The following is a 27,048-nucleotide window of genomic DNA, read 5'->3' on the forward strand; positions in this document are numbered from 1 at the left end:
GGATAGGAAAAACTTTCTATGCACACAAAAAAATTTAATATTTGATACGTTGAATTTTCAGAAATTTCATGCCATATGTCAATTTTGAGCGTGGTGAAATTACATTACGTGACCAAATTGCCTCAAGCAAAGAGATCAGTTTTGAAAAACACGAAATAGACTCTTCGGTTGACAGTTTAGAAAGGCTTTGTAAATTTTAATAAAGAATATTGACACGTTTTCAGAAGTGACTACCGAAATGTTCCATTTCAGGAATTATTTTCTCCCCGGCAGATGATGTTTCATTTACGATATAACTTAACATGAAAACAGTACGGCTTTCTTATCCCGCGCTCATTGGAACTACACTTACAATAATTTTATTAACGTGCAAAAGAAAAAAGAGCAAAGAAATCGAGGGGTCGGTAAACTGTACCATTTTGAACATTCATTTTCGGAAAATGGGAAATTAACTTAAATAAACGGAAAACCACAGCGCTTATTTTCGAGGGCGTGGGTTTTGCGGGGTCGAGGATTTGCGGAGATTTTTTCAATCACTTTCTAAAATTCATGACCCAACAATGTTAATGTTTGTTTCGTGTGAATTAGGAGCAAACAGATTGAAAGCCACTTACGGCTTCAGAAAGGCATTGAAGATTTCGTAGTTTTTTGCACTCGAATAGTAATCTTACGTCTGTGTGAAACAAAACTTAATTTTATAGTATTTCTTTTTTTGCGGAGGCGGAAAATTTAAACTCCGTAGAAAGCAAATTCTCGTCGCCTGAAGGGGTTCTTTTATTTCTTTCCACTGAAAAATACGCTAATTAAGAATGAATTTAAATAAACAAAATCATGAAAAGGCGAAAATGTAGCCTTGTACTGTCAAGAAAGAAGTAAGAGAAACAAACGAGAAAAAAATATTTGCGATAAGAGTCGGTTTTTGATAATAGTCGTGTTCTTCCTGTCACCGTTGCTATGGTTTCCACAGAAAGCTGCTGCATTAGAAGGGTTTTCCAGCAGACATCCTCGTTCAATAAATTATCCGGTGATCGTAAAATACGTCATGATATCTCGAAGCTTTCCAAACAGCTTTTTGCTATTTGTTTACCATGGAATTTCATCTCTCTGAAGTGCCAATCCCCTTTTCGCACTTCTGTTACCGAAATGATGTAAGTCCAACAGAGATAATTACAAAGTCTAATTTTTTTATTTTTTTAAACCAAGTTCAAACCCTAGCGAGCGCCAAACGGGAAATGAACGCGCACTGAAATTGCTTATCTGCTGAAATCATTATAAACTCGTTGTCAAACAACTGTACTTCAAACATTCTGCCGACGCCACACAATAGGGCCTCGATAATACACACAAATGGTGCAAAAAGACGGTTTCTTTGTTTGATCAGCGACAAAAAACAGTTAGTGTTTCAAGGAGATTTTATTGTCACGTTCTGTCAGCGAAAAAGCAGCTCTCTTTAATATTTTATCAACTTGGTAATGAAATCGGATTTTTATTTAGACTACGCGACCTGATAAGTCCGTTTTGGAAATTCAACTGGTGAGGTTGCTGTTGTCCGAATTTCAAAACCAATTTGTTGTTTTTTTCTTCCAAGGCGTTTGGTAAAACTCCTTTCGTAAGAGGTACCTTGCTAATGGGGCCTTGAAAAAAAAACAACCACTTTGGTATAAAAACGCCAAAAGTTTACCATAAAGTAGCCGCTAGTTTTTCCTCTCGTCGGGACTGCAGCGGAACAATACGCGACGCCACTGATCATTTTGAAGGAGAGAAAAAGAGTGTGTATTTTGCTAAACGGCTACTAGTGTAGGCGTTTTACGCACGACGCACTGGGAGGCGAGCAGAATAACCGTGTCTAGCTACATATTAATCAAGTACTTGATTTTAATTCACTTAATTGAGACATAAACAGGAGAAGGAACCGCTCTTTAGCCGAAAGGCTAATAGATTGCATGAAACCTACAAATACGGTGAAAAGAAATCGATCCCCTGAGTGGAAAGACTTCACGTCAGCAGATGCCACTTCGTGAAAGAATTTCAAAGCCTGTCATTTACCAGATCAAGTTCCTCGTTTCATCAGCTGCACAATACTGCAAACCATCTCGAGGTCGAGGACAAGAGTCGCGTTTTCATATCTCTTAAAACACACCTCGGCTGAAAAAGGCGCATTTGCCAATCGCATCTAAGAAAGAATCGAATAACGACAATTTTTAGTTTTTTTTGGGACTGCCCTACTTAAGAGCGGGCTGAAATCTCAAATTTTAGCCGTGCTTCTTTGTAAAGAAAGTCATAACAGTGAAAACCTACGGATTAACCGCATCACGAAAGAACTGGGACGAAGGACAACAACAGTAAAGACACAACTCCATCGAGTAAATCGACTCCTTGGTTGAATTTATATACTTTATTCAGATCAGCTTGCGTTGGATCCCAAAACAACGATGACGGAATTGGAAAACAACGGGTCAAACCTCCCTACCAGTGCAGAGATATCTACGGCCGCGCAAGCTACCGGAGAAACGTATTTTAGCCCCTCATATGATGGGGCACTGATTATTCTAAGCGTTATGATAATCGCCATAAATTTACTGGTGATTTCACTGTTCTTTTACCGCGAATATCTACAGACAAAAACGAACAGTTTGCTCATCAGTCTTGCCGTCTCCGATCTACTAGCTGGTTTATTGGGGATCCCTCTGATCGTCGCTTGTAACGCGGTTTTAAAAGCCGGAATTTGTACAGCAGGAGCGCTGATCTACCGCTTTATAGCCGTCTCTACCATGTACCACATCCTTGTGGTGACTCTAGAAAGGTACATCTATGTGATGTATCCAATGAAGTACATTAACATCGTGACGGCACCACGGGTGCTCAAAGCTATCGCTGGCATTTGGTTGTTCTCAATTTTTAACTCGCTTATCCAGTTGACTTGGGAAGATCCAACACGATTCTTCAAACCTCGCGATTCAGCCTCTCAACAGTACGCACTTGCCTACACCATCGTGGGAATTGTCTTCTGTTTTTTTCTGCCTGCTCTGTTCATGGCCATCAGCTACGTGAGCATGTTCATGGTAATTCACCGTCAGATAAAGGAGATCCGTGGCCTGTACAACACGCGCGCTACCGGCGCCAACAATCAACGTGCTCCGATTGCTACAGAAGCGCGCGCCCTGATCATCTTCGTGGCGATGCTCTCAATTTTCATAATTTGCTGGCTGACGTTTTATGTCACCGGATTTTTAATTCTTATCCCAGGGCTGCATATAGAGGCAATACCAGATGAGGTATTTATGACAGTTGACTTTATTCGTTTTTCTGTGTCTCTCGTAAATCCCATTTTGTACGCGTTTCTCAAGCGAGATTTTTCCAGAGCACTTAAATCTCTCTGTAAAAGGGATGGCATACAACCAGGGGAGCTTGCCTCGTCCTCGTCTACATCGCGATTTCGCACACTCACCATCAATTTCTCTCTGTCAAGATCCTCCGAAATGTATAGAGACTGAAATGTCATGCAATCGTCTCCAAGAGCAATTTAAAACTCTTACAAAGGTAGTGTGCCAAGGAACTAAACTAAACGATTTAAAAGGAGACATGGAAATTCAGAACTACACAATTATTACGCACTAAAAACGAAATTCAGAAATGCACTACTGAGTATGGAAGCATGAAAAAACCGAAAGCTAAGAAAGGAACATTGAGCAAATATGTTGAACCCAAGAGAGAAACACATCGAATTTAAACAAAGAAAAGAAGATTTAAAGGCTTGAAGAAACGGTAATATGGACTACAGGTTTTTAGGCTGGTTACGAACTAAGTGTTACAAATGAGTTAATGTGCGGCGTTGCAATTATCCTTTTATTCAATTTTTTTCCTATCTCAACGGGATGAAGAGGAAAATTTAACCTTTAGGTTGCGCTGTCAAGGTCTAGAGGTCTCGTGCAGAAAACTTAAATCGCCAAAGGACAATTCTTGCAGATTATTAACGGTCATAAAAATTGGTTCATGCTTCTTCATCTAGTGTTAAATTGTATAATCTAAGGGCCTGGTGAAAGGCAATTTCATCCGTTAGCCAAGTTCAAAGAGGTCAAAACTGAGACTAACGTGATCGTTAATTGGTGGGATTTATATCTTGCTGTTAAAAGGTGCATTTATGTAAGAATTTTATGGCGCCCCAATGTTTTTCACTTTGAAAAATGTTCCATCAGAAAACAAATTAGAAACAGATGCGAATTTAAGTACTATATTTCTGTGTTGACAGTATATGTAAAATCCGCAACAAAAACCACAATTTCTCTCCTTCTGCACTATGTGGGTTATTAATTTTTTCGGCAATTTTTTAGGTGAAACTTTAAAACCATTGTAGATGGATTCGTGCTGAGAATAACTGATTCCTTGCGAACGTGTCTGTTAATTCCGGTTTCATTGAGCAAGGATAAACTCTGTTTTCCTTAAGGGATTAAAAGGACTCGTTTGCGCTATAAAGATGAGATTATGTTTCGGATATGAAGTTAATTTTGAATGTTTCCCGGAAGATTACCGAAATCACACCGAGACTGAAACACACGAGACACAACAACGCTTGCTCACTACTATCCATTTTCAAAAGTAGATAATCTTGTTTAGACTTATTCCAGTACTGTATTAAGCATGTTCTCGGCCGAATCACTTCTAGGTGATTAACAGAACTTATTTATTTTCAAATATTGCAGCTTTTTCCGAGGTCTTTGATGGTGTTTTAATTACAAGGCGTACTGCAAAGGAGAAACAAAACAATGTTAAACTCTTTTAAATGCTTTTTTCAGTGATGGCAGCTGGTTATGTACTTTATTAGTTTACGATCTGAACTGTTTGCCTCGAGTTCTGGGTAAATACTGGATTTTTGCCGACAAAAAAATGATTAAAAACCGTCCATAAGAGGGCTCGCTTTAAATAACAATGAAAAACCACTTTCCATTCTTTTAACGTTCCTATTCAATTCTTAGAAAGGATGTGTACATCCTCTAGGAAGATTTCTCTCGATAAATATTCCTTTGTGTTTTTCTTTTTGTCTTTGTATTGAACGAAAGGAAATTTGACAACATTTCCGCTGTAACAATTTACATAATATTTAGAGGAAAACAATACGCACACTGATTAAAATCATAAGCTGCACAATCCTCAAGGACTTCAATTCATGACATAGGATTTCTCTTTGAAATCTAACAAGTTTAAGTTTCAGTCAGATTATTTCAAAATCTGAGGTTGAATGGAAAATCGGTCAACGCCCAATGACAGTTTGAAAATTCTTCAGCTGGTATATGTTTATCGAATGGAATCAGTTTTTATTTCAGTAATAAAAATCGTCGTATCTAGTAGTTCTATAAGACAAAGGTTAATGTTGCTTTAAATACATAATTTAAATTGTAAAAATACAATAGCGTGGATGTGTGGTTAGCTGACCAGCGTTTTTAATAGCGCCTGGAGAATTTTTTGTCATCTTAATTGTTAATTTGCACGCGTCAGTGTTGAAATTTCGTCCTCTGTATACAAAAGAATACCATAGTTGAAGCGGGTTTTGAAGCTGGGTTTTAATGGCTTGTAGTGACGAGAAAGTAAAAAAAAACATTTAGGTAAATATATTTACAACGACGTAAAGCAGTTGAGAGGTTTGCAAGTTTCCGAAGCGGGATATAAATGAGAACACACACACACACATATATATATATATATATCTATATACATAATTTCTTTATGATAGATTGTGTATTAAAAACAATCTTTTCACTGCAGATGAGTCAAGTGTGTGTTTAATTACAGGTGGAATCAATACACAACTTCTTCAACCAACACAAAAGAGCTTTTAGTTAATACTAGAAATCCTTGATGAAAAACAAAATTGCCGAAATGAAGGAAAACAATGGTAACCCAATATTTCCCAACTTTGAATTGAAAATATCAACAGAAAAATGAATTTGAAACATTTTGAAGTTTCCTCGAAAATAATTTCAGGTCTCAACCTGATTATTAATCGACAACGAAGCCGAAGATGCGAGACAGGACAGGAAATGACGAGTCTGTATGGAAACTCTTCCGCGAAGTAACGGTCAAGAGCGGGTAAAAAAACTGAAACATACCCGGTTGCCGGAGAATAAACATCGTCTTTAGATTTCAATACGATTCCGCGATGGTTTCAAACCTTTCAATTCTCACTTCGATTAATGACCTAACACCATATCTAGAGTAGGATCAACAGCCAATCAGAGCGAAACAGAATATCACAGGCAACCAATGAAAACTCACAGGAAAAACAAGAGAACTGCCAAATGCGCGGGAAAACGCGAGTGGCCAAGTCATGATGTGTAGTAAGTTTGCATCTGATTGGTTGAGAGAGTAGCGCTAGTTGCTGGACCCATTAAACCAGACACAATTATCAATACTTTCGTCTCGCATTCGAAAATTGCTTGGCTGTTCTGTTGAAAAAAAAATTTGTAAAGCTAGTGGTACTTCTTGCAGTACATTCCACGCTAGTTCATAAGAACTTCGAGGAAGACGGAACCCCTTAGCCGAGCTGAAGAGGATCGGATAATGCTCACTTTTCCTGAATAAAGATCCTAAATCAACCCAGCAGAAAACTTTAAAGCTCTTATTCACAGTAAAGGCAAGTATTAGTTACCTTGGGTATACAAACGGCTGAAAGCTTTTTTCGGTTCGTTGGTTTGGTTTATGCTTGGTGTTTTCACGGTTTTAATAACTTAGATCTGGCTTTTCAGTTCCAGACGCACTCGTTTTTCACATTTCACCTTCACAACGAAATCAGACTCTTCCCGCTGATTTACGATGGTCACCCTCGTTTTCCACGGTTTGGAGAAAGGAGTAAGGAATTTCAATATGATTGTGGGTCTTATATACTGAGATTAAGTTGGAAAAAGAAAAAGAACATGCTCACAAAAAAGGTCTTTATTACCACAATCCAAAATAACTCTCGGTATAAATCAACCTAGTAATAAACTTTCACGAGGGCATTTCGACAACATCAGAATATAAAGAGAGTTATAAAAAATACACTTAGTTTTGACGCATGCATAGAAAACCGCAATAACATGCATTACACCTTTACGATCAAACAAATACTCCACTTTTCGCGGTTTGGACTCAGCTCTTCACATACAGATCGCAAAATAACCTCAGTCATTCGAGATCTAACCCAAGCGCGGTCTTTTTTTTCCCAAATTAGGTAAAATCCGTGTATGTATGAAAAATTTAATTTACAACAAAGACCATATAACATCATTAAGTCGCTTTTCTGAACAGCGAACACTTTAAATAAATATCAAAGACTTACATCAATTACTCCATTTTCCCTAATTCATATCTAAAAGAAATGAACTCCAAGGCCCTTTCAAAGCGTCGTGACCAAATGCGTCACAAAAGGAATTCCTTTGTCCAAACGTCACGCAACTCCTGCCTGTGAGAGCTGTCACGGACAGAACGTTTCCCAACAGCTGAGCTCTTTCTCTTTAAACCCTTTAGTCACCAGGTCACCCTTTATAATACTATGACTTCATCACATCCTTGTGGTCATAAGTAATGCACCCTCTGTATCCTCCTCAACGTCTTCCATGTCCCCTCCGGGTTTTGACGTCGTTCCATTCTCCCTTGCTGTTTCGCTATCAACCTGGAACAAAAATATGGACATTATCTACCTTCTCGTTACCACGTCAGTTCTGTGGCACAAATTTTTTTCGACAACATTTGTCACGAGCAAGGAACAAAGAAAAACCCTCATTTTTAAATTGATTAAGATGACAAATTTTGAGCTTGATCGTCGAATAAGTCATTGATTGGCTTACTGATCAACATCTTCCTTATGTTGAAATCACTTCATTTCAAAGATGATAGGTGGTGAGAGATAAGAACATTATCATCTAATAGGTGTGCTTGATGTAATATCAAATTCTCAGACCAATCATTTGAGAAAAATGAATAGAAATTTAAAGAGAATTTCGGCTTAGGGTCTGCTTCTACACGCACCTGGTTTAACTGTTGTTGCTCGTCCTGTAGTTTACGAGAGTTATTCAGTGCGCGATCTGGTAAACAGTAACCTATTTTGAACAGCAGTCGAGAGTCCACATCACCGATCCTATGATCACCTGAAAAAAAAGAAAGTTCCAAATCTTTAGTTTAAGCAAAGAAAGACGAGACGAAAAAGAAAATAGCACTGGATGTGTCCAGCAATTAACAATCAGATCTTAGGACTTAGAGGGTTAGGTAAGAGCTCTCTATTTACGAACGAAACCAGTCAAACTCTTTTGATCGATAAATACCTGACTACCGTGGTCGAATCTACTTACACAAACGGATCGAACTTGTTTAAAAAACCTTCACCCTTGCGTGCACAACAGTCATCAAACCTGTCTGAGTAACAGAACTCTACACTTGATTAAACTAATGAAGTCCCTAATCTTGACACCTAAAAAAACCTTGGAACCTTCGCCAGGTTACTTTGAATTTTGTATCATTGTAATAAATACGTACATTTCAGCACGACTTACCAGGCCATAAGACGCTGACAATCAGTCCAGTTAGATACGTCACTGCAAAACACACAGCGCTGTACCATAAAAATGAGAGCCTGTAAAATGCCAGGCCTTCGTATTCCTTCACTGGAGGCGGTGTACTTATGAGAAAAACAAAGTACATATTCAGTACCTTATCTCATCCTTGCTTTCAAAGCGACATTTCTTAAGGTTAATTAGAAATGGCTCACCGCATGTGGATCTTTCGACAGTATATGAAAACTACAGCACTTTTAGATAGGGTGCAAAATCAATTTGAGTGTCATGAGACAAAAGTAATCAAAACTTTTAATCAGACTCTTGTTAAATGACACAAGAAGTCCATGAGAAATCACACTCATTACGAGACGGTCTCGAGCGCGGGAAAACGGGAAGGACTAGGTAGAGATTTGTTTTAGTTTCACATTTGATTGACCGAGAGTTTGGCGCAAGTTTTCTTGATCCATCAGAGAGTACGTGAGGTAAAAGCAATGTAATCCCGGATTACTTTCAACAGTCAACTGAAAACAGCCCTATTTTCACAGTGACGGCTAACTACGTTAAACTCTACGTATTAGACGTGGGTACACGAGAAAGTGTATTTCTGTATTCAGCAACGAGGAAACTATCGTAAACCCTTTATCTCTTGATAAAAGAGAAACAAACTATTCACATCTTTCGATGGGTCGCTGTTTTTGGATACTTCGACAGGGTGATGATCACATACAACTCGGGAAGCTTCGGCCTCCCACACAAACAACAACTTTAATAACTATGATTTAGGAGGTAGAACTAATCACTGCATAAGTTCACTCTTCGCACCGTGAGTGACTTTGATTTCTTTTCGAAGAAACAAGTGTCAGAGTGACTTACAGGCCTCATAACGTCCTCTCTATTGTAGAAATTGTGCGGGTGGATTTTTTCCAATGAAAATCAAATCCTGAACGGGTAATGATAGAACCAAAGCGTTTGTTCAATAAGCTGAAGAAAGAGATGAATATAGAACAGGACGGTTTCAAACTCGAGCGCTATTCCAGGTTGTAACACACGCACGTAATGTGTGATTTTTTTTTTACCAATAACAGAAACAATGACTTTCTAAGCTATTGTTGCGTAGCTCCACTTTGACAAGGTAATGAGCTAAAGCAATATTCCCTGAGGAGGAATGCGCGCGTCATCTTTGACCAATCAGAGCTCTCCAGAATACGTTTCTCCGTTAATATTACGGATCTATAATTTTTTCGCTACTGCAAGTAAATGTCTCGAGAACAATAGGCATTATGAGCGATGAACCACCGTGATGTTTCAGAACCCTCCCGTTCCGACAACAACAATCAAAACGCTTGATGTCATTAACTCATGCCTAATCAGACTGCGTTCCAGTTCTCCTCTCTTTTGTCACAAAAGCGGGATATTTTGACGGAAACTTGCATGCAGAGCTTATGAAAATTTAGCGTCGCGCTGTTTTATCCTGCAAATGGTCAAATCAGGCTCAAACTCGGTTCCAGTCTCCACCCTGCGCCTGTACTAACCTGGTTGAGTTCATCATGATTGTGCTGTTCGTTGGCATAATTTCACACTTTTCTGTGGAGAAGGGAGCTTTAGCGGCGGGCGGAGGGTATAATTTAGCACCGATACCGATCCACAGCCCCACGATAAATCCTAGTAACAATCCAATGTACACACCCTGATAAAATAAGGGAACATTGGTATCCATGAGGGAGACTCAAAAACTAATCGTTATGTCCAGGGTTCATGCTTAAGCCATCAGATGACCACGTAACTGTGTTCTGTTCTAACGAGTAATCTAACATGAGTAGTAATACTCTACGCAACTTCGTGTCACAGAAATCGGAAAAAGCTACAGCAGGTTGCCGTCACTGGGCGCGTAACACTTCACCCTGAGCTAATAAGTATACTTAACATGCTAGATAAAGCCCAACAAAAGATTATTTAGGAAGAATGCTGCGTACCCTGGAGTGAGCTCGACGAGTGAACATTCCAAGACAAAATGCTCCTACCACAGGCCCACCAACAACTCCAAACACGCTGTAAAATGTCTGAATAATACAACAAAGTGTAAGGAATTGGATGTTAACTCTTTAAGTATAGGTATTAACGTGATTTCGAGTGCAATTTGGTGTTAAGAAGTACGAGTAAATTTTTTTAAAGACAAAAAAAGAGCACGAACCTGTAGTGCTTATTAAACCAAATTGGTAGAGAGAAATCATAGCTGAAAAAACATGACAGAAAGGGAAAACAGACGAAATTTTGAAAGTGTTTACGTGCTTATTGAAAATTTGCTCTCGTGTTACAACTTTGCTCTCTTGTTACACGAGAATGCACACGTTTTCAGCCGATCAGAAGCCCGTAATTTTGTCATGTACATTATTGATTTAACACCAAAATCTCGTAACTGATTTAAAAGGAAGTGTGTCGCAGCTTGTGAGGAGAATTAATAAACAGATCTTAGGAGCTAAATTATTGATCATTTACCTCTAAGTTAAGAAAGTGAATTCTGAATTTCAGCCTCAGTTTTGGGAGCGAATTTGTGAGGTTACAACAGGGTAACCATAAGGGCTTTGTGAGGTCACACTACAGGACGTGAAATTGCGCCTAATACAAGCGCCAATGCGACTAAATTTTTCACTTTGGCGACCAAATCCTGAAAGTTAGTCGTCAAATTTGCGACTTGAACGTTTCATCATAACCTTACCAAGAGATATAGTGAATTAAAAAAATTTGCAAAGATAAATCCGCGGCAAACTTCCTCGTTAAATTTGTTTCCAAAACGTAGCACATGCATCTCGATCGATAACCAGACGCCATCTTGGATTTAGATGAGCTTGAACGTTGTATATCATCTATCCTAGTGTCCACTTTGTAGCACTTTAAAGATCTTTTCCCTAACTTAATTTGGGAGGGTCTATCTAGAACGCTGACAGCGTAGAGAAAGATTTTGTTTTTCTTTGAAAATGGCGGCCAACTTTTTTTGAATTGGCTACCACTTTGAAGAATTTAGGAGCCAAGTGGCTATCAGAAAAAAAAGTTAATTTCACGCCCCGCACTAGAGTTACCATAGGGGCTTTGTGAGGTCACACTAGGGTAACCACAGGGGTTTTATGAGGTCACAGTAGTGTAACCATAGGGGCTTTGTGATGTTACAACAGGGTAACTATTGGGGCTTCGTGATGTTACAACAGGGTAACCATAGGGGCTTTGTGAGGTCACTGTGAGGTTTGTGTGTGGTAACTAGGGTGTCACCAAGGGTCATTAGAGAGTCTCTATAGGATTACAGTGGAGACAGAGTGAGAGGTCACTGAAAAGTCAGGAGTCACTGTGGGACTGTCGCTGGGTTACTGACAAAAGGAAAAGTAAATACAAAACTGATATCTAACAACTTCCCACCAACAGGAATCAGTTGTCTTGTAAAAGAGATTACACTATAACACCTCCTTATTGTTAATTTAACCATGACTCTCATTCACAATTGTGACAAACCTGCAAAATGGCACCAAGCTTGGTAGCAAGGAAAGACAGGCAGATAGTTAAACCTCCAAACGCAAATGCTGCATGGAAAGCAAAAAAAATTAATTTGTGTTGAAGAACCTTTAAAGTGTGGGGCTGTATGTGATGAGTCAAACTCAATGCACTTTACTGAGTTCCTGCATACTCAAGCATTTGAACTACTTTTTATAACACTGCAACAAGTTACAAAATATGGAGAATGCCACATTGAAACATAAATAAACTCTTCTATAAAGGTGCATTGCACCAACATGTGAACCATTGTGAATGAACAAATTTAAAACATGTTTTTGTTGTTGCTTTCTTTCCAACTGTTCAGAAACAACAAGTTGAACCAACAATCTAAGACCTCCACTTAATCCTTGCCAATGTTCCTCCTCTGATGAAGAAAGATGATGAACATGACTTCACTCTTTGACTAAAGGTCTAAGATTTAGCTGATTTGTTTGAACTGGTGATAAAACTATCCACCCCAGATTGAGCATAATGGACTTCTCGATGTCTAAGTGGAGGAAATAGCAATTTTCACGTAGTACTACACTGTCCATTTGCTTTTAGACCCTAGCTAGTCTACAGCAGTTAATTAAGATGGACAGTGTAACTTCAAATGTACTCACCCAGAAGTTTAGAGTATAAGGTTGCGCGAGTCTCCGTTAACTCCTTCTGTCTATGTCTGGTCCAAGGTCGGATGAAGTCTTCCAACACTACAGCTGCTAGTGAGTTTAGACCAGAAGACACAGTGCTAAAACAAAGCAATCAAGAATAAAGAACACATCTTTATGATGAATTAGATTGGTAAATTAGTAAATGAAAAATTTTACATAGTCTTCACAAATTTGGAAGGTTTCAATCCCACTTCAAACCTATCACTCTACCAATCTTATTCTTGGATTAATTACTAATGTTATTGTTGTGCAAGGGAAGGGAAGCTTCCTTCGTATTCTGCTCTTTAATAAAACCCTACCCTTTGAGTATTTAGTTAGTATGTTAAAATTCCACTGAAAGGTAGGGATGTGGTGCCTTGGTAGATCCCGCTCATGAATATGTTTGTCATAGTTCTTTGATGTACTGCATAGTTATATGGATGCAGTTGTTGGATCAACCAACTTTATGGGAAACTCCCCCACTCTTATGCATAATTTTACTGACTGTTACAACATGCACCCTACAAAATAACAAGTATTTGCTTAAAGTTACCTCAGTGTTCCACTAAATAGACAAGCCATGAATAAACCTGGGACTCCATACAATGATCCCAGAACATGCATAACAAAATATGGCAGGATCTATGAAATAATATAATACACTTTATGAGATTGGCAGTGAGGATGCAAGGATTCTACAAAGCTGGATGGCCTGAGGCTGGAAATATTGTCTATGCTGCTGGTTAAAATTGCCACCAGAGTAAGAGGTCCACTGCATGCAAATACTATGCTGTTTGCTAACATTTATTTCTGACTTTGATGAAATTTGGAATAAATAATCTCAAACTAGGTTGATTTGTATTTATCTTTTCCTGAAAATTGTAGTAACCATAATTCATAATTTAATAATAACCATAATTTATAATTCATAATTTAAAAGAAACTAGTTTAAAATCTACTTGTTAAAGATTCGTGTTCAACTGCATTGTCTAAAAACATTTACAATGTAGATGGGAACAGAGCGTCATTTTTTAAAGGAGGAATGGCAAATATGAAAGAACATTTTGTCTTTGGCAAATCAATTACAGGGAAATGTACACTAATTCCAACACTTTTATCATATAAACCATTATATACATCAAGTTAGTGATGAATTATTCAAAGACTTTGTTTCTTTTACCTGGTCACCCTTCTTTATCTGTTTATTTGAAATGGGATCACAGTCAGCATAAAATGCATAAATTACACATCCACACAGGGCACATAGACTAACTGCTAAAATACTGAGAGGCAAGTTAATCCAAACAGCCCTACAGAATGAACAAGATTGAAAAGACTCACTTCTATAGAAATTCAACAGACCATGTAAGGGTGTGTATTAGCAAACAGAGAATGGATAATTCTCAGGCTATATTTCACAATTCTCCCTCTTAAAAGCATTGTTGCCAGCTGCTAACTGCTGGCAAAGTTTAACAGTTAAGAAAGAGGTAGTCGCTGGCTGGATTTTGACTGGCAATTACTTGGTTAAGTGTAACAAATGGTTTTAATGTGTTGCGCATTGATGCCACTACAACTTGTGAGGGAATTTGCATCAAATCTTCTTTTGAGTGACTTCTTTGCCATGTCCTGTTTCCATATCTTGTCTTCACCATCTTGTAAATGTGAAGCTAGGCAGCCTCATTGTGAAGCAGTTCCAAAAGATTGGGATTAGAATTTGTAATCAAATCACTCTTTGAGCCAGCTTATTTTTCATCCTAATCAGCATACTTCTTGCTTCTATTCAAAGTTCTCTGCCATACTGTTGATAGCCTGAGTTCCCTGCTTTTTTACAAAAATCCTCTTTTCTTAAAGAAAACCTAACAACATCACCCAAGTCTACCTTTGCCTGACACAGGTCCTTTACATGAATGGCAAAACTCTGAGAATGGAAAACAAGAAAGTGCAACTACCCATGCCTGTTTGACAATTTCTACCTGATGAGGAGAGTAACTCTACCTTTTACTGCCAGGCAAGATAAGTAATAACAAAACCAATTCACTCACAATTTTGCTTCTTTGTTAGATTTTGCTGCCAAAAATCGCTGAACAGCAGTTTGATTGACAGCCCAGAGTGGAAACAAACCAAAAGCACCACCAATGATCAGACTCCAAATTGACAGACGTTGTGTAGGATCTGGGTTTAAACTGTAAAAACACAAAAAAAATTAGCTGTACATGTCATGTGTAAAATGTTGAGAATTCTAATTCCAAAAAAATTTTGCCCCCCTTTCAATTATATATAATTATTATCCAGGTAAGGGAAGACCTCAAATTGACATACTGTAAATTCATGGAACTTTGTTTCAACTTACTCAATAAACTTGAGTCGTTGGCCTTTCTCAAGACGATCAAACACATTTCCAAACCCTCCAACTTTGTGTGTGCCTACAATCAGTATTGCAACTAGACCTCCAAGCATAACAATGGCTTGGAAAACATCATTCCAAATAACAGCCTTCATACCTCCCTGAAAAATCACAAGACATTTGTGTCAACACATGGTGAACATATTTTCCTGAGAGGTTGTAATGAAGATATGATTATGTTCTCAATCCCAAGTCTTAATTCTCTTGACCAGTGTCACAGGTCAAGGGAGACACGTTCGTCTTGTAATTAGCACCTTGTACTCCAGGTTCCAGTCATTTGAAGTGTGGATAACACTATTCACTGGAAAATCTCCGACCAGTGGATAGTACAGTACCTTAAGTTAATACTTATCTGCTGGATAGTAAATAATCCATTGGATGGTGTCATTAGCTCTTTGAACAACTGAGCCCAGATTAAGCCCAGAGCTGTTAAAAGAAAGGGAAGGGTAACCTGCGATTAACAAGCCCCCTCCTCAGGAGGGAAGGCAACACTCCTCCTCTGAAGTGGGAGGAGAAGCAGTACTCCTTCTTAAGGGGGGGGGGGGGGGGGGCAGGGGGGCAGGGGGGAAAGGGGAAAGGGGAAAGGGGAAAGGGGAAAGCAATACTCCTCCTCACTAAATGTTACTCAAACCAGTAGATGTACCTTTTAAAAAACAATTTCAATTCAGGAAAAATTGAGAGCACTAAATCTGCTCTAGATCTTGGAATAAAAATGATGACATAAAACTTACAATAGTTGTGTAGAAAGTACAGACAATTCCAATGGATATGATTGACGCCCACACCGGAAATCCTGTAACTGTGTTCAAAAAAGTTTGAAAAACATTTAGCAACAGACAATATTCTTTAATATTTACAGTACTGCTAAATAATTGAAATTTCAGTTACCTGCTTCTAATGCTATGGCTGGACCATAAATCACAATGGCCATGTACAGAGACTATAAATAAAAGGAAAAAGTCTGAGATTACTCTTAAAGTAATTCTTATCTTGTTCATTATATATCTTATTAGTTCACACAATGTTGGTGCAAAATTTTAGGACTGACCAAATGGTAATGGTAAAGGTAACATAATATTATTACATAATAAAAAGAAAAAACAAAAGTATATACAAAATAAATAAACAACTGATATCTTACTGTTTGGATTATAAAACAGACACTGCCAATGATACGCACTCCATTAGAAAATCTCTTTTCTAAATACTAAGACGGAAAAAATTATTGTTAGTATGCCCCTCGTGATTAACAACCAGTAAGGCATAATTCCAAGGTTCCTCTCAAAAAGATGTGTTTCCACACATCCCTACCAATTTCCTGGTATTAGGAGCATTTATTCTCCTTTTAAGGGGCAGCACAGATTTGGCAGTAGTGGAAATGCTCATCTTCTAGATCTTCTGGAAATGCTTCTAAGAATTAATCCCAAAACTGGCATCGCTTATGATTTGACAAGTAATTTAGTGTTAACAACTGAGTTGAAAATGTAAATAAGCCATCATAAAGAGTTTAAAGGCTGATGTTTCAAGTGTAAGTCCTTCGCTCTGACAACATTTTCAACTCAGTTGTTAACACTAAATTAACTGTGATACTGACCAGGGCATGCAATTACGCCTAATACAGGCGCCAATGCGACTAAATTTTTCACTTTGGCAACCAAATCCTGAAAATTAGTAGCCAATTTGGCAACTAGAATACTTCATCATAACCTTACCTAGAGATATAGTGAATTAAAATGATTTGCAAAGAAAAATCCGCAGCAAACTTCCCCATTAAGTTTGTTTCCAAAATGTGGCACGAGCGTCTCGACTGATTGGCTAGACGCCATCTTGGATTTAGGTGAGCCTGAACGTTGTATATCATCAATCCTAGTGTCCACTTTGTAGCACATTAAAGATCTTTTTCCTAATTAAAATTTTGAGTCTAACTAGAGCACTGACAGCATAAAAAGTTTGTTTGTCTTTAAAAATGGCGATCATTTTTTTTTAATAGGCTACAACTTTGAAAAATTTAGGAGCCAAGTGGCTATCAGAAAAAAAATTAATTTCATGCCCTGTACTCTCCCACTGATGCAGCACTACAGTTTCTTTAGAAACTTACCTCCTTTATTCACTTGTTTTGAGTTTGTTGTAGTTTCTTTTCCTAAGTTACTCACTTATCATAAAAGAAGGAGACGTACATAGAAATCAGACAGTTTAGACCATAAGTTTTTAATTGAAACTTGCAGAAAGCCTGTGCCCCTGATCACAAGTCAGGAAAATGATTTTCAACTCTAACATACTGTGCGCATACTATGATCTTGCTTAGTTTTTTTATTTAAAAAATAATAGGAGCTTAGAAGTTTGATGTTGTGTGTCACTAATGTAAATCTATATAAATACCAACAAAAGAAGTCTAGACTACTGACACATGCCTTAAACATTACCCATACTTCTTTGTTAAAACAAGAATACTACAATATAAATGTTCAATGACTGTGGATAAAAACATGAACACTCTTTTTTTGGTACAAATTTAGGCCCAGTTCAGACACTGTACTTTAGACTAGCCGAATCAAATTCAATGAATTAAGTTCATGGGAAGTACCGCATCTGAATCAATTCAGAATGGCTGATTTAATTTAGATCGGCTCAGTCAATTGATCCTGTCTGGCTCAGCCGGGAAGAACGGCTGTAGGCCAGCTTTGATTCAGATGCCATACTTCAACTGAGCCAAACCAAATGCACAAATTTTTTTACTGTATTTTTCAAGCTGTTTTTGCTCAAGAGCATACACAAACTAGACGATGCTGACATGTGTTGTTCGTGTTTCCGCACAGCAAATATACTCTCTTGAAATGTAAAATCCCAATTTGTAATAAATGTTCAATTTTTGAAAACAATCAAGATTACCAAGGCAAGGTCACTGGTAAAAGTGTTGCCTATAAGACGGTTTGCATTCTTCTTCTTCATCTTCTTTTTGCACAGCTCTTAAGCATTTTGAGCAGGAGAAAGGCTCTTGCATGCAGATGGCTGCCGAAATCCATAACATCTGCTGCACTTATAATTGTATGCTAAACCAATGACCAAATATTTATTTTCTTCGATTAATTAACTTTGGCCCAATAAAGTTTGGCGTTTGAATCAATTCAGCAGGATTAACTAATTTAGACGAATGAACGGCACAGCCCCATACTTCATTATGCATTCAGTTATTAGATAGAGAAAACAACAACAAAAACAATACATTGCCATTGGGAAAGCAGATTTGTTTAACAATAGTATGGGGCTGTGAGGAAATGAGTGAGTGTTAGCCCTTCGTCAGGCGAAACGTCAGCCTTTACACTCTTTACGGTGGCTAATTTACGTTTACGATTCAGTCGTTAACTATAAAATACCTGTTGACCAATTTGGTCAGCCTATCGTTGAATTCGATTCGGCGCAACAGAAATACGGCATCTGAACCGGGCCTTACAAAGATAAATCGGCTATAGGTTTTATTGTTTTATCACTGTCGAACTACACTTGGTACAGTTCCATCTCCTATTTTCCCTATTTTCCCAATACAGGCGGACTTTGACCACGACCAATAGAGCACGTGAATTACAAATTATCAATAAGCACATGGAATTTCTAAATCAATGGAAACTTTTGTCCGTCAAACCTTTTTTCAAACCAAAAGATTATCAAAAGAAAAAGTAAAAATTAGAACACAATGACTTAAAGGGTGCCTTCACAATATACTTATTGATATAAACAAATCCACACGAGTTTAATCATAAAATCAGTGCTTTTGGCATATGATCAGCTTACCTCGTAAGAACTCGAGATGTTTACAGAGCGAAATACTGGCACAAAAACCAACGCAACAGATGGAAAGAGAATCACATAGGAGGCAATGATAAGCCAGTACTGTGTACCATAGATGTAAATTTCTGCGGGTACACCAAGAATTGTGATAGCTGACATGAACGATGCGATCAACGACAGCGCTACGGGAATCGCCATCATTCCGCGGTTCGCGAAGAGAAATTCCTTCGTTGTTCTCTGCTTTCCTCCGGTTAAGGCGTGGTATATTCCAATAGCGGTCGACAGGAATAACATAATTCCAAACACGGCAAAATCAACTTTGCCAAACTGCACTGTCTCAACCATGATACAAGCCTTGGTAAATCTCTGCCATGCAATCAAAGTTCAGTCCGTTGACATGTGCTTCACGGCTGAATGGATAATTAAGCCATACAGGCTATAAGGTTCATGTAAGACTTATGATATGTCCTAATTAGCTTTATTCTTCTACCTTAAGTTGACCTTTTTGTACCACGTTGACCCACATTTCCCCCAAGTTAGCCATGCTTTACAACGTTAAACCACAGCTACCAAGAGTTAACCACGTTCTACCCCATTAACCTTAATCTACCCTAGGTTAGCCGTGTCCTACCACGATAACCCCCATCTACTCTTAGTTTACTATGTTCTGCCACGTTAACCCACATCTAGAAATTAGAACACAATGACTCGAAAGGCGCCTTCACAAAATACTTATTGATATAAACAAAACAACACGAGTTTATTCATTTTCTCAGTTTTTCTGACATATGATCAGCTGAATTACGGTTAGTCAGTGGAGCGATCTGACTTCGGTATGGAGCGATCTGACTTGGAGCGATCTAACCATGGAGCGATCTAACCGGATACCGATCAGCTCACCTCGTAAGAACTCGAGATATCTACAGCGCGGAACACGGGAACGAAAACCAGCGCCACAGATGGAAAGAGAATCACGTAGGAGGCAATGATAAGCCAGTACTGTGTAGTATATATAAATTTCTGCAGGTACACCAAGAATTGTGATAGCTGACATGAACGATGCGATCAAAGACAAAGTAACAGGTATCGCAATCATCCCGCGGTTCGCGAAGAGAAATTCCTTCGTTGTTCGCCGCTTTCCTTCGGTTAGGGCATGGTATATCCCAATAGCGGTCGACAGGAATAACATAATTCCAAACACGGCAAAATTAACCCTGCCAAACTGCACTATTTCCACCATGATGAAAGTCTTGACAAACATCTGTCCTACAAACTACGGTCCGCTTAATTTATACCTGAACACATATAACAAGGTTGTGTACGAAACGCTGAAGAGTCTCTTAGTTGAACCCGAGCATGAGACTGACTGCCGTTAAGTAGTCCACAGCCATTGTATAAATTTCCTTGATAATTTCCATGCCTTTCTCCCTGGTTTTTCCTTGCAGAGTCGTCTATGCATCTGAGGAAACTATGAACTATAAACTTGTTAAAACACTGTCAAACCTTTTTTTAACCAGAAGAATATTAAAAGAAAAAGTAAAAATTAGAACACAATGACTCAAAAGGCGCCTTCACAAAATACTTATGGATATAAACAAAACAACACGAGTTTATTCATTTAATCAGTTGTTCTGACATGTAATCAGCTTACCTCGTAAGAACTCGAGATATCTACAGCGCGGAATACGGGAACGAAAACCAGCGCCACAGATGGAAAGAGAATCACGTAGGAGGCAATGATAAGCCAGTACTGTGTACCATAGATGTAAATTTCTGCAGGTACACCAAGAATTTTGATAGCTGATATGTGTGATGCGATCAAAGACAAGGCCACCCGTATGGACCCCAAAAGCTGGAATGGTGGATTGGCGGAACAGCAGAATGGCCGAAAAGGACCCCAAATCATAATACGCGGAATAGCGGAAGATGACCCCAAATCCTTAAACACGGAACGGGAGAAAATGATCCCAAATCCTAATTTAGAATATGCAGTCAACTAAAGGTGAAAATTGTACAACGCCTCGATTGATTTATTGGGTATTGATTCTTAGGTAATGAATGAGAATCAAACCGAACATCCTCAGCATGATGTTACACATTATTACTAGCAAAGATAATTTTTTGGGTATTGACTTAATATCCGCGGAAGTTATTCTCATAAGGGTAAATTAGGGTGGGTACATTTGATTTTCATTTGGCTCTCTTGATCCTTTGGCCTGCTCATAATTCCGTCTTTTAGGCTTTGGGGTAATTTTCCGCCGTTCCGTCTTTTAGGAGTTGCTGTTGCTGGCAAATGACTGGAAAAAATGGGGTTAAATCCAGGGGAAATTGGGTATTGTTCGAGTAAGCGGGGTTTGGAGTTCGCTAGGTTTGAGTTGGCGAGGTTCTACTTATCTATTCTCACCATGCAAATTAAACGAATTGGTGAAATAGCCTCTTTTTGAAAGTTTATTTCTTCCGCTGATATGTAAGCCGTAAATTTCAAAGTAAGATGGCGGTGTTTTGGACACCTGATCGCGAAGAAATTCTTCAATCGAATGCTATTGGAATATACCATGACTTAAAAGGCATGGTATATTCCAATAGCAGTCGACAGGAACAACATGATTCCAAACACGGCAAAATCAACTTTGCCAGACTGCAACATGTGGATTACGAATAATCAATGAATTGAATCACACACCACGTGGATTTCTACATCAGCGAGTAGTTAGTAAAAAATTACACTAAACTACCCGTTAACTAATTTGGGTCGGCCTATCGTTGAATTCGATTCGGCGCGGCAGAAGCACGGCGCTAGTTCTACCACGTTAACCCACATCTACCCTAAGTTAGCCATGTTCTACCACGTTAACCCACATCTACCCTAAAGTAAGCCATGTTCTACCCAGTTAACCCTATCTACCCCAAGAAATCCATCTTCTAGCCAATTAACCCCAATCTACCCTAGCTTAGCCTCCATCTACCCTAAGTTAGCCATATTCTACCTCATTAACCCACATGTACCTCAGGTTAGCTATGTTCAACCACGTTAACCCACCTATACACCTATACCCACCAGCCATGTTCTACCCCGTTAACTCGCATCTACCCTAGATTAGACGATTAGACGTGTTCTACCACGGCGCGGCAGATGTACGGCGTCTGAACCGGACCCTTTTAAGATAAGTCATACATCGAAGAGGAAAAAAAAATAGCGGTCGAAAGGAATAACATAATTCCAAACACGGCAAAGTCAACTTTGCCAAACTGCACTATCTCCACCAAAATGCAAGTCTTGACAAACCTCTGTCCTACAATTTACGGTCCATTTAATTAATACCTGAACACATATAGAAACGTTTTGTACGCAACGCTGAAGAGTTTCTTAGTTGAACCCGAGCGTGAGACTGACTGCCGTTAACTAGTTCACAGTCATTACAAGCATTCCCTTGATAATTTCCATGCCTTTCTCCCCTTTTTTTCCTCGCAGAGTCCTCTATGCATCTGGGGAAACTATGAACTATAAACTTGTTAAAACACTGTCAAACGTTTTTTTTTAACCAAGACTAATAAAAGAAAAAGTAAAAATTAGAACACAATGACTTAAAAGGCGCCTTCACAATATTCTTGTTGATATAAACAAAACAACACGAGTTTATTCATTTTATCAGTTCTGACATATGATTAGCTTACCTCGTAGGAACTCAAGATATCTACAGCGCAGAACACGGGAACGAAAAGCAGCGCCACAGATGGAAAGAGAATCACGTAGGAGGCAATGATAAGCCAGTACTGTGTACCATAAATATAAATTTATGCAGGTACACCAAGAATTGTGATAGCTCACATGAACGATGCGATCAAAGACGACGTAACAGGTATCGCCATCAACCCGCGGTTCGCGAAGAGAAATTCCTTCGTTGTTCGCAGCTTTCCTTCGGTTAAGGCATGGTATATCCCAATAGCGGTCGACAGGAATAACATAATTCCAAACACGGCAAAATCAACTCTGCCATACTGCACTATTTCCACCGTAATGAAAGTCTAGACAAACATCTGTCCTACAATCTACGGTCCGCTTAATTTATACCTGAACACATATAACAAGGTTGTGTACGAAACGCTGAAGAGTCTCTTAGTTGAACCCGAGCATGAGACTGACTGCTGTTAACTAGTTCACAGCTATTGTATGCATTTCCTTGATAATTTCCATGCCTTTCTCCCTGGTTTTTCCTTGCAGAGTCCTCTATGCATCTGTGGAAACTATGAACTATAAACTTGTTAAAACACTGTCAAACGTTTTTTTTTAACCAAGACTAATAAAAGAAAAAGTAAAAATTAGAACACAATGACTTAAAAGGCGCCTTCACAAAATACTTATGGATATAAACAAAACAACACGAGTTTATTCATTTAATCAGTTGTTCTGACATATAATCAGCTTACCTCGTAAGAACTCGAGATATCTACAGCGCGGAACACGGGAACGAAAAGCAGCGCCACAGATGGAAAGAGAATCACGTAGGAGGCAATGATAAGCCAGTTCTGTGTATTATAGATGTAAATTTCTGCGGGTACACCAAGAATTGTAATAGCTGACATGAACGATGCGATCAAAGACGGCGCTGGTATCCAGTTACCTCGCCACCAAGCAGACTCGCCACCAGCGAACTCGCCACCAAGGAACGATCTCGCCACCAACGTACTCGCCACCAAGCGAAGTCTTCTCGCCACCAACTACCAATAAAGAGATTAGTCGAGGAGAGTAGGATGTTCGGCTGATAAGTTTGTTCGCTTGTCTGTACTCAAACTTTATAAACGTATGTTGTCGAAAGCACGTTCGAAACCGATAAGTTTGTTCGCTTGTCTGTACTCAAACTTTATAAACGTATGTTGTCGAAAGCACGTTCGAAACCGATAAGTTTGTTCGCTTGTCTGTATTCAAACTTTATAAACGTATGTTGTCGAAAGCACGTTCGAAACCGATAAGTTTGTTCGCTTGTCTGTATTCAAACTTTATAAACGTATGTTGTCGAAAGCACGTTCGAAACCGATAAGTTTGTTCGCTTGTCTGTATTCAAACTTTATAAACGTATGTTGTCGAAAGCACGTTCGAAACCGATAAGTTTGTTCGCTTGTCTGTATTCAAACTTTATAAACGTATGTTGTCGAAAGCACGTTCGAAACCGATAAGTTTGTTCGCTTGTCTGTACTCAAACTTTATAAACGTATGTTGTCGAAAGCACGTTCGAAACCGATAAGTTTGTTCGCTTGTCTGTACTCAAACTTTATAAACGTATGTTGTCGATAGCACGTTCAAAACTGAAGAAAAGCGGAGTTGTTATTTTGCCGCGGGGAAACTGGGTAATATAATTCGACCGAATATTGAATAAGTTCCCTTGACAACATCACAGACGTCGAATTTTGCATACAGATAAGTAAACAAACTCGTGAGTCGATTCGTTCGAACTTATAACATCACAGACGTCGAAATTTTCATACAAATAAGCAAACAAACTCAGGAATCGATTGGTTCGAACTGTTAACTCTCCTTGGGAAACAACTGTAGTTGCCTTAGGAAAGCTTCAGTCCATCGACGCTTACAATTTCTCGCACCGACTTGACAATTTCTCGCATCTAGTTTTAATACAACTGCTATCGAGTTTCATTTCATCACTTATTTCTTCCCATGAAGTTTCATTTCCTCTCAAGTAAGTTTTTATTCCTCGCATCGAGTTTTGCAATTTCTCCTCGCTTACGTGCAAAAGACAAACACGATACGTTTCGATGTCAATGGGTTAGGAACGGAACACATCTAACACGTCGCTAAAGGTCATAATTTAAATACAGACAAGCGCACAAACGTATCGGCTGATTTGAATTGTGCTCGTTCGAACATCCTACCCTCCTCGACTACTTTATTCTAGTTTATCTCTTTATTGGTGGTTGGTGGCGAGAAGACTTCGTTGGTGGCGAGTACGTTGGTGGCGAGATCGTTCCTTGGTGGCGAGTTCGCTGGTGGCGAGTCTCCCTGGTGGCGAGGTAACCGGTAACCACGGCGCTAAGCAAAAGACTATTAAAAGAAAAAGAAACAATTAGAACAATGACTTAAAAGGCGCCCTCACAATATTCTTGTTGATAATCGGCAGTTGTTTTCACTTATGATCACTTACCTTATAAGAGGAAGAGATATATTCAGCGCGAAAAACGGGAACGAAAAACAGCGCCACAGATGGAAAGAGAAGCCAGTATTGTGTACTATAGATGTAAATTTCTGCAGGTACACCAAGAATTGTGATAGCTGACATGAATGATGCGATCAAAGACAGCGCTACAGGTATCGCCATCATGCCGCGGTTCGCGAAGAGAAATTCCTTCGTTGTTCTCTGCTCTCCTCCGGCTAAAGCATGGTATATTCCAATGGCGGTCGACTGAAGTAACATAATTCCAAACACGGCAAAATCAACTTTGCCAAACCGCACTGTCTCCATCATGACGAACCTTCATTAATAACCAGGCGGTGTGCGCTCTCTGATTGCGTTGCATCATGGTCATTAAGTCCTGCGTCGAGAGAACATCTCTGCTGACAGGATATAAGATTTTACGCCAGTAACTAATGACGTAATTTCTTTCAGTCTATAGTGTTTATATGTAAGATTTTACGCCAGTAACTAACAAATTAGTCAAATTCGTTCTTAGGAGGCTACTGGAGAGATTCAGAAAGAATCGAAACTGCAGCCTTGCCTAAGAATCTATACATTGGGCAGCAGTAACACTCACAGCCGATGGCTATGTGAATAATATCAATTCGCGGGTTATTGAACGGGGAATCGACCCTTGACGTGCAAACGCATTACAAAGAGACAGCGACCTTCTAATACACGAACTATTTTTCATGTCACACACTTAACGGTGTAAATGCGGGATTCGCGAAAGGAGAAGCCTTACTCGTCTAAGACCAAATTCCTCACGCTCAACGTTAATAAATAAACGTACAGAGTTTCAAATATGCTTAAAGGATAGAGGATACCTAAAATAAATTTTTGAGAAACGTATATCTAGAGTTATTTTCTGCGGGAGAGACGGTGTACTTGAAAACGAAAAAAAAAATAGTGCGCTAGCATGAAATTATTAACTTTTGTAACACAATCTCAACCAGCTTTGACAAACCTCAGAAACATACAAACAGGGAAATGACACCTTAAAACTAACCCTTATATATGTATGTAGCCTTTATTAATTACACAACAACATATGCCTGCAAACAAGCGTGTAAGGTCTACAAATATTCATCACTAAAGAGAAAACTAGTTGTAATCTAAATAAAACTAAAAAGACATCTGTTAATAAAAGTTCGCTTAAAACGATCCATACGAATACGAGGTAAAATGTAGTTATGGCCGCAAGAACGGAGCAACCTTCCCCTCTGCATGGGAAGCATAGGTACGTAGACAATGATCGCACTCTTTCGTGATCTGTTTCCATAACAATTTATCTCTGACACGAACAATATCTTTAATGGGTGTGAAATTCAATAAATAACCATATTTTTGGGCACGTTTACAGAATATATTAAAGTTCACACGGCAACCAGGTGGACAATCAGACATTGTTTGATGCTACTCTGGTTTGCAGATTTAATGAATGTAACCGAAGAAGTTACAATTCAGAGACCCAACGTTTCGACACTCCTGTCTAGTGCCTTCATCAGGGGTAATCTAAACGCTGCAACAAGAGGTCCTTTTATACGATCACTAATTAGCGGCCTTTTTCCTGACGAGGTGTAAATAGGCGTCAGGAAGCAAACCGCCATCGTCACAATTTAAAGGAGCGTCGGCGGAGTTAATATGCCAAGCCTCCAAACAAAGGCGCTGGTGGTAACGCCGATTAGTGGTGATAATTTAGAATTATCCCACCCAATTGAATGGTTAGTTAGGTATGTATGCTCCGAGGGCTGACTGTCTACCATCTTCACTCGATTCGAATAATGACATAATTAAGCTAAAAAAAAGGGCCGTCAATTCCTCCTGCGTATAACCATAAAATTTACAAACCCTCATTATGTATAATTCTAGAACTGGCTTTACGTAGCAGAAGATCAAAATGAGTGTCCCAGTTACATGGGTCTTGATTGAAGGTTACAACTAACAATTAAAGTTCAGCGGGCTTCCCTACAATT

The 27,048-nt window shown here is 38.9% G+C and overlaps 2 protein-coding genes across 3 annotated transcripts; one reads left to right on the top strand and one right to left on the bottom strand.

Moving 5' to 3' along the window:
• Nucleotides 1-1,393: 1,393 nt before the first annotated feature.
• Nucleotides 1,394-5,759, top strand: LOC113676318 (histamine H2 receptor). Its single transcript, XM_027192966.2, has 2 exons — nt 1,394-3,275; nt 4,701-5,759. The coding sequence occupies exons 1-2, from the start codon at nt 2,433-2,435 to the stop codon at nt 4,728-4,730; spliced, it is 873 nt and encodes a 290-aa protein (XP_027048767.2). The 5' UTR covers nt 1,394-2,432; the 3' UTR covers nt 4,731-5,759.
• Nucleotides 5,760-6,912: 1,153 nt separating this feature from the next.
• Nucleotides 6,913-19,321, bottom strand: LOC113676264 (sodium-coupled monocarboxylate transporter 1). 2 transcript variants are annotated; one of them, XR_016187723.1, is made up of 16 exons: nt 18,891-19,321; nt 16,243-16,308; nt 15,990-16,041; nt 15,833-15,900; nt 15,048-15,202; nt 14,740-14,880; nt 13,878-14,007; nt 13,251-13,339; nt 12,671-12,795; nt 12,027-12,094; nt 10,499-10,585; nt 10,058-10,212; nt 9,399-9,506; nt 8,523-8,647; nt 8,002-8,120; nt 6,913-7,645 (listed from the first exon to the last, which is right to left on the bottom strand). XR_016187723.1 is itself a non-coding variant. In XM_027192898.2 (15 exons), the coding sequence occupies exons 1-15, from the start codon at nt 19,230-19,232 to the stop codon at nt 7,535-7,537; spliced, it is 1,833 nt and encodes a 610-aa protein (XP_027048699.2). In that variant the 5' UTR covers nt 19,233-19,316; the 3' UTR covers nt 6,913-7,534. The 2 variants fall into 2 exon arrangements, 1 of the variants encoding a protein (XP_027048699.2); XM_027192898.2 differs by lacking the exon at nt 9,399-9,506 and having other exon boundaries at nt 18,891-19,316.
• Between the last annotated feature and the right edge of the window lie 7,727 nt (nt 19,322-27,048).

This window comes from Pocillopora damicornis, chromosome 6 (genome assembly GCF_964200805.1).
Source record: "Pocillopora damicornis chromosome 6, jaPocDami1.2, whole genome shotgun sequence".
Lineage (NCBI taxonomy): Eukaryota > Metazoa > Cnidaria > Anthozoa > Scleractinia > Pocilloporidae > Pocillopora > Pocillopora damicornis.

Bases quoted from the DNA above. Each gene is read 5' to 3' on its own strand.
- LOC113676318 (XM_027192966.2), top strand. From the start codon at position 2,433: ATGACGGAATTGGAAAACAACGGGTCAAACCTCCCTACCAGTGCAGAG. The intron at 3,276-4,700 runs GTATTTATGACA...CAAATATTGCAG, and splicing joins TAGAGGCAATACCAGATGAG to CTTTTTCCGAGGTCTTTGAT.
- LOC113676264 (XM_027192898.2), bottom strand. From the start codon at position 19,232: ATGGTTGAGACAGTGCAGTTTGGCAAAGTTGATTTTGCCGTGTTTGGA. The intron at 12,095-12,670 runs GTGAGTACATTT...CTTTCCATGCAG, and splicing joins CTTATACTCTAAACTTCTGG to CATTTGCGTTTGGAGGTTTA. The intron at 10,213-10,498 runs GTACGCAGCATT...TTATTTTATCAG, and splicing joins CTCGTCGAGCTCACTCCAGG to GGTGTGTACATTGGATTGTT.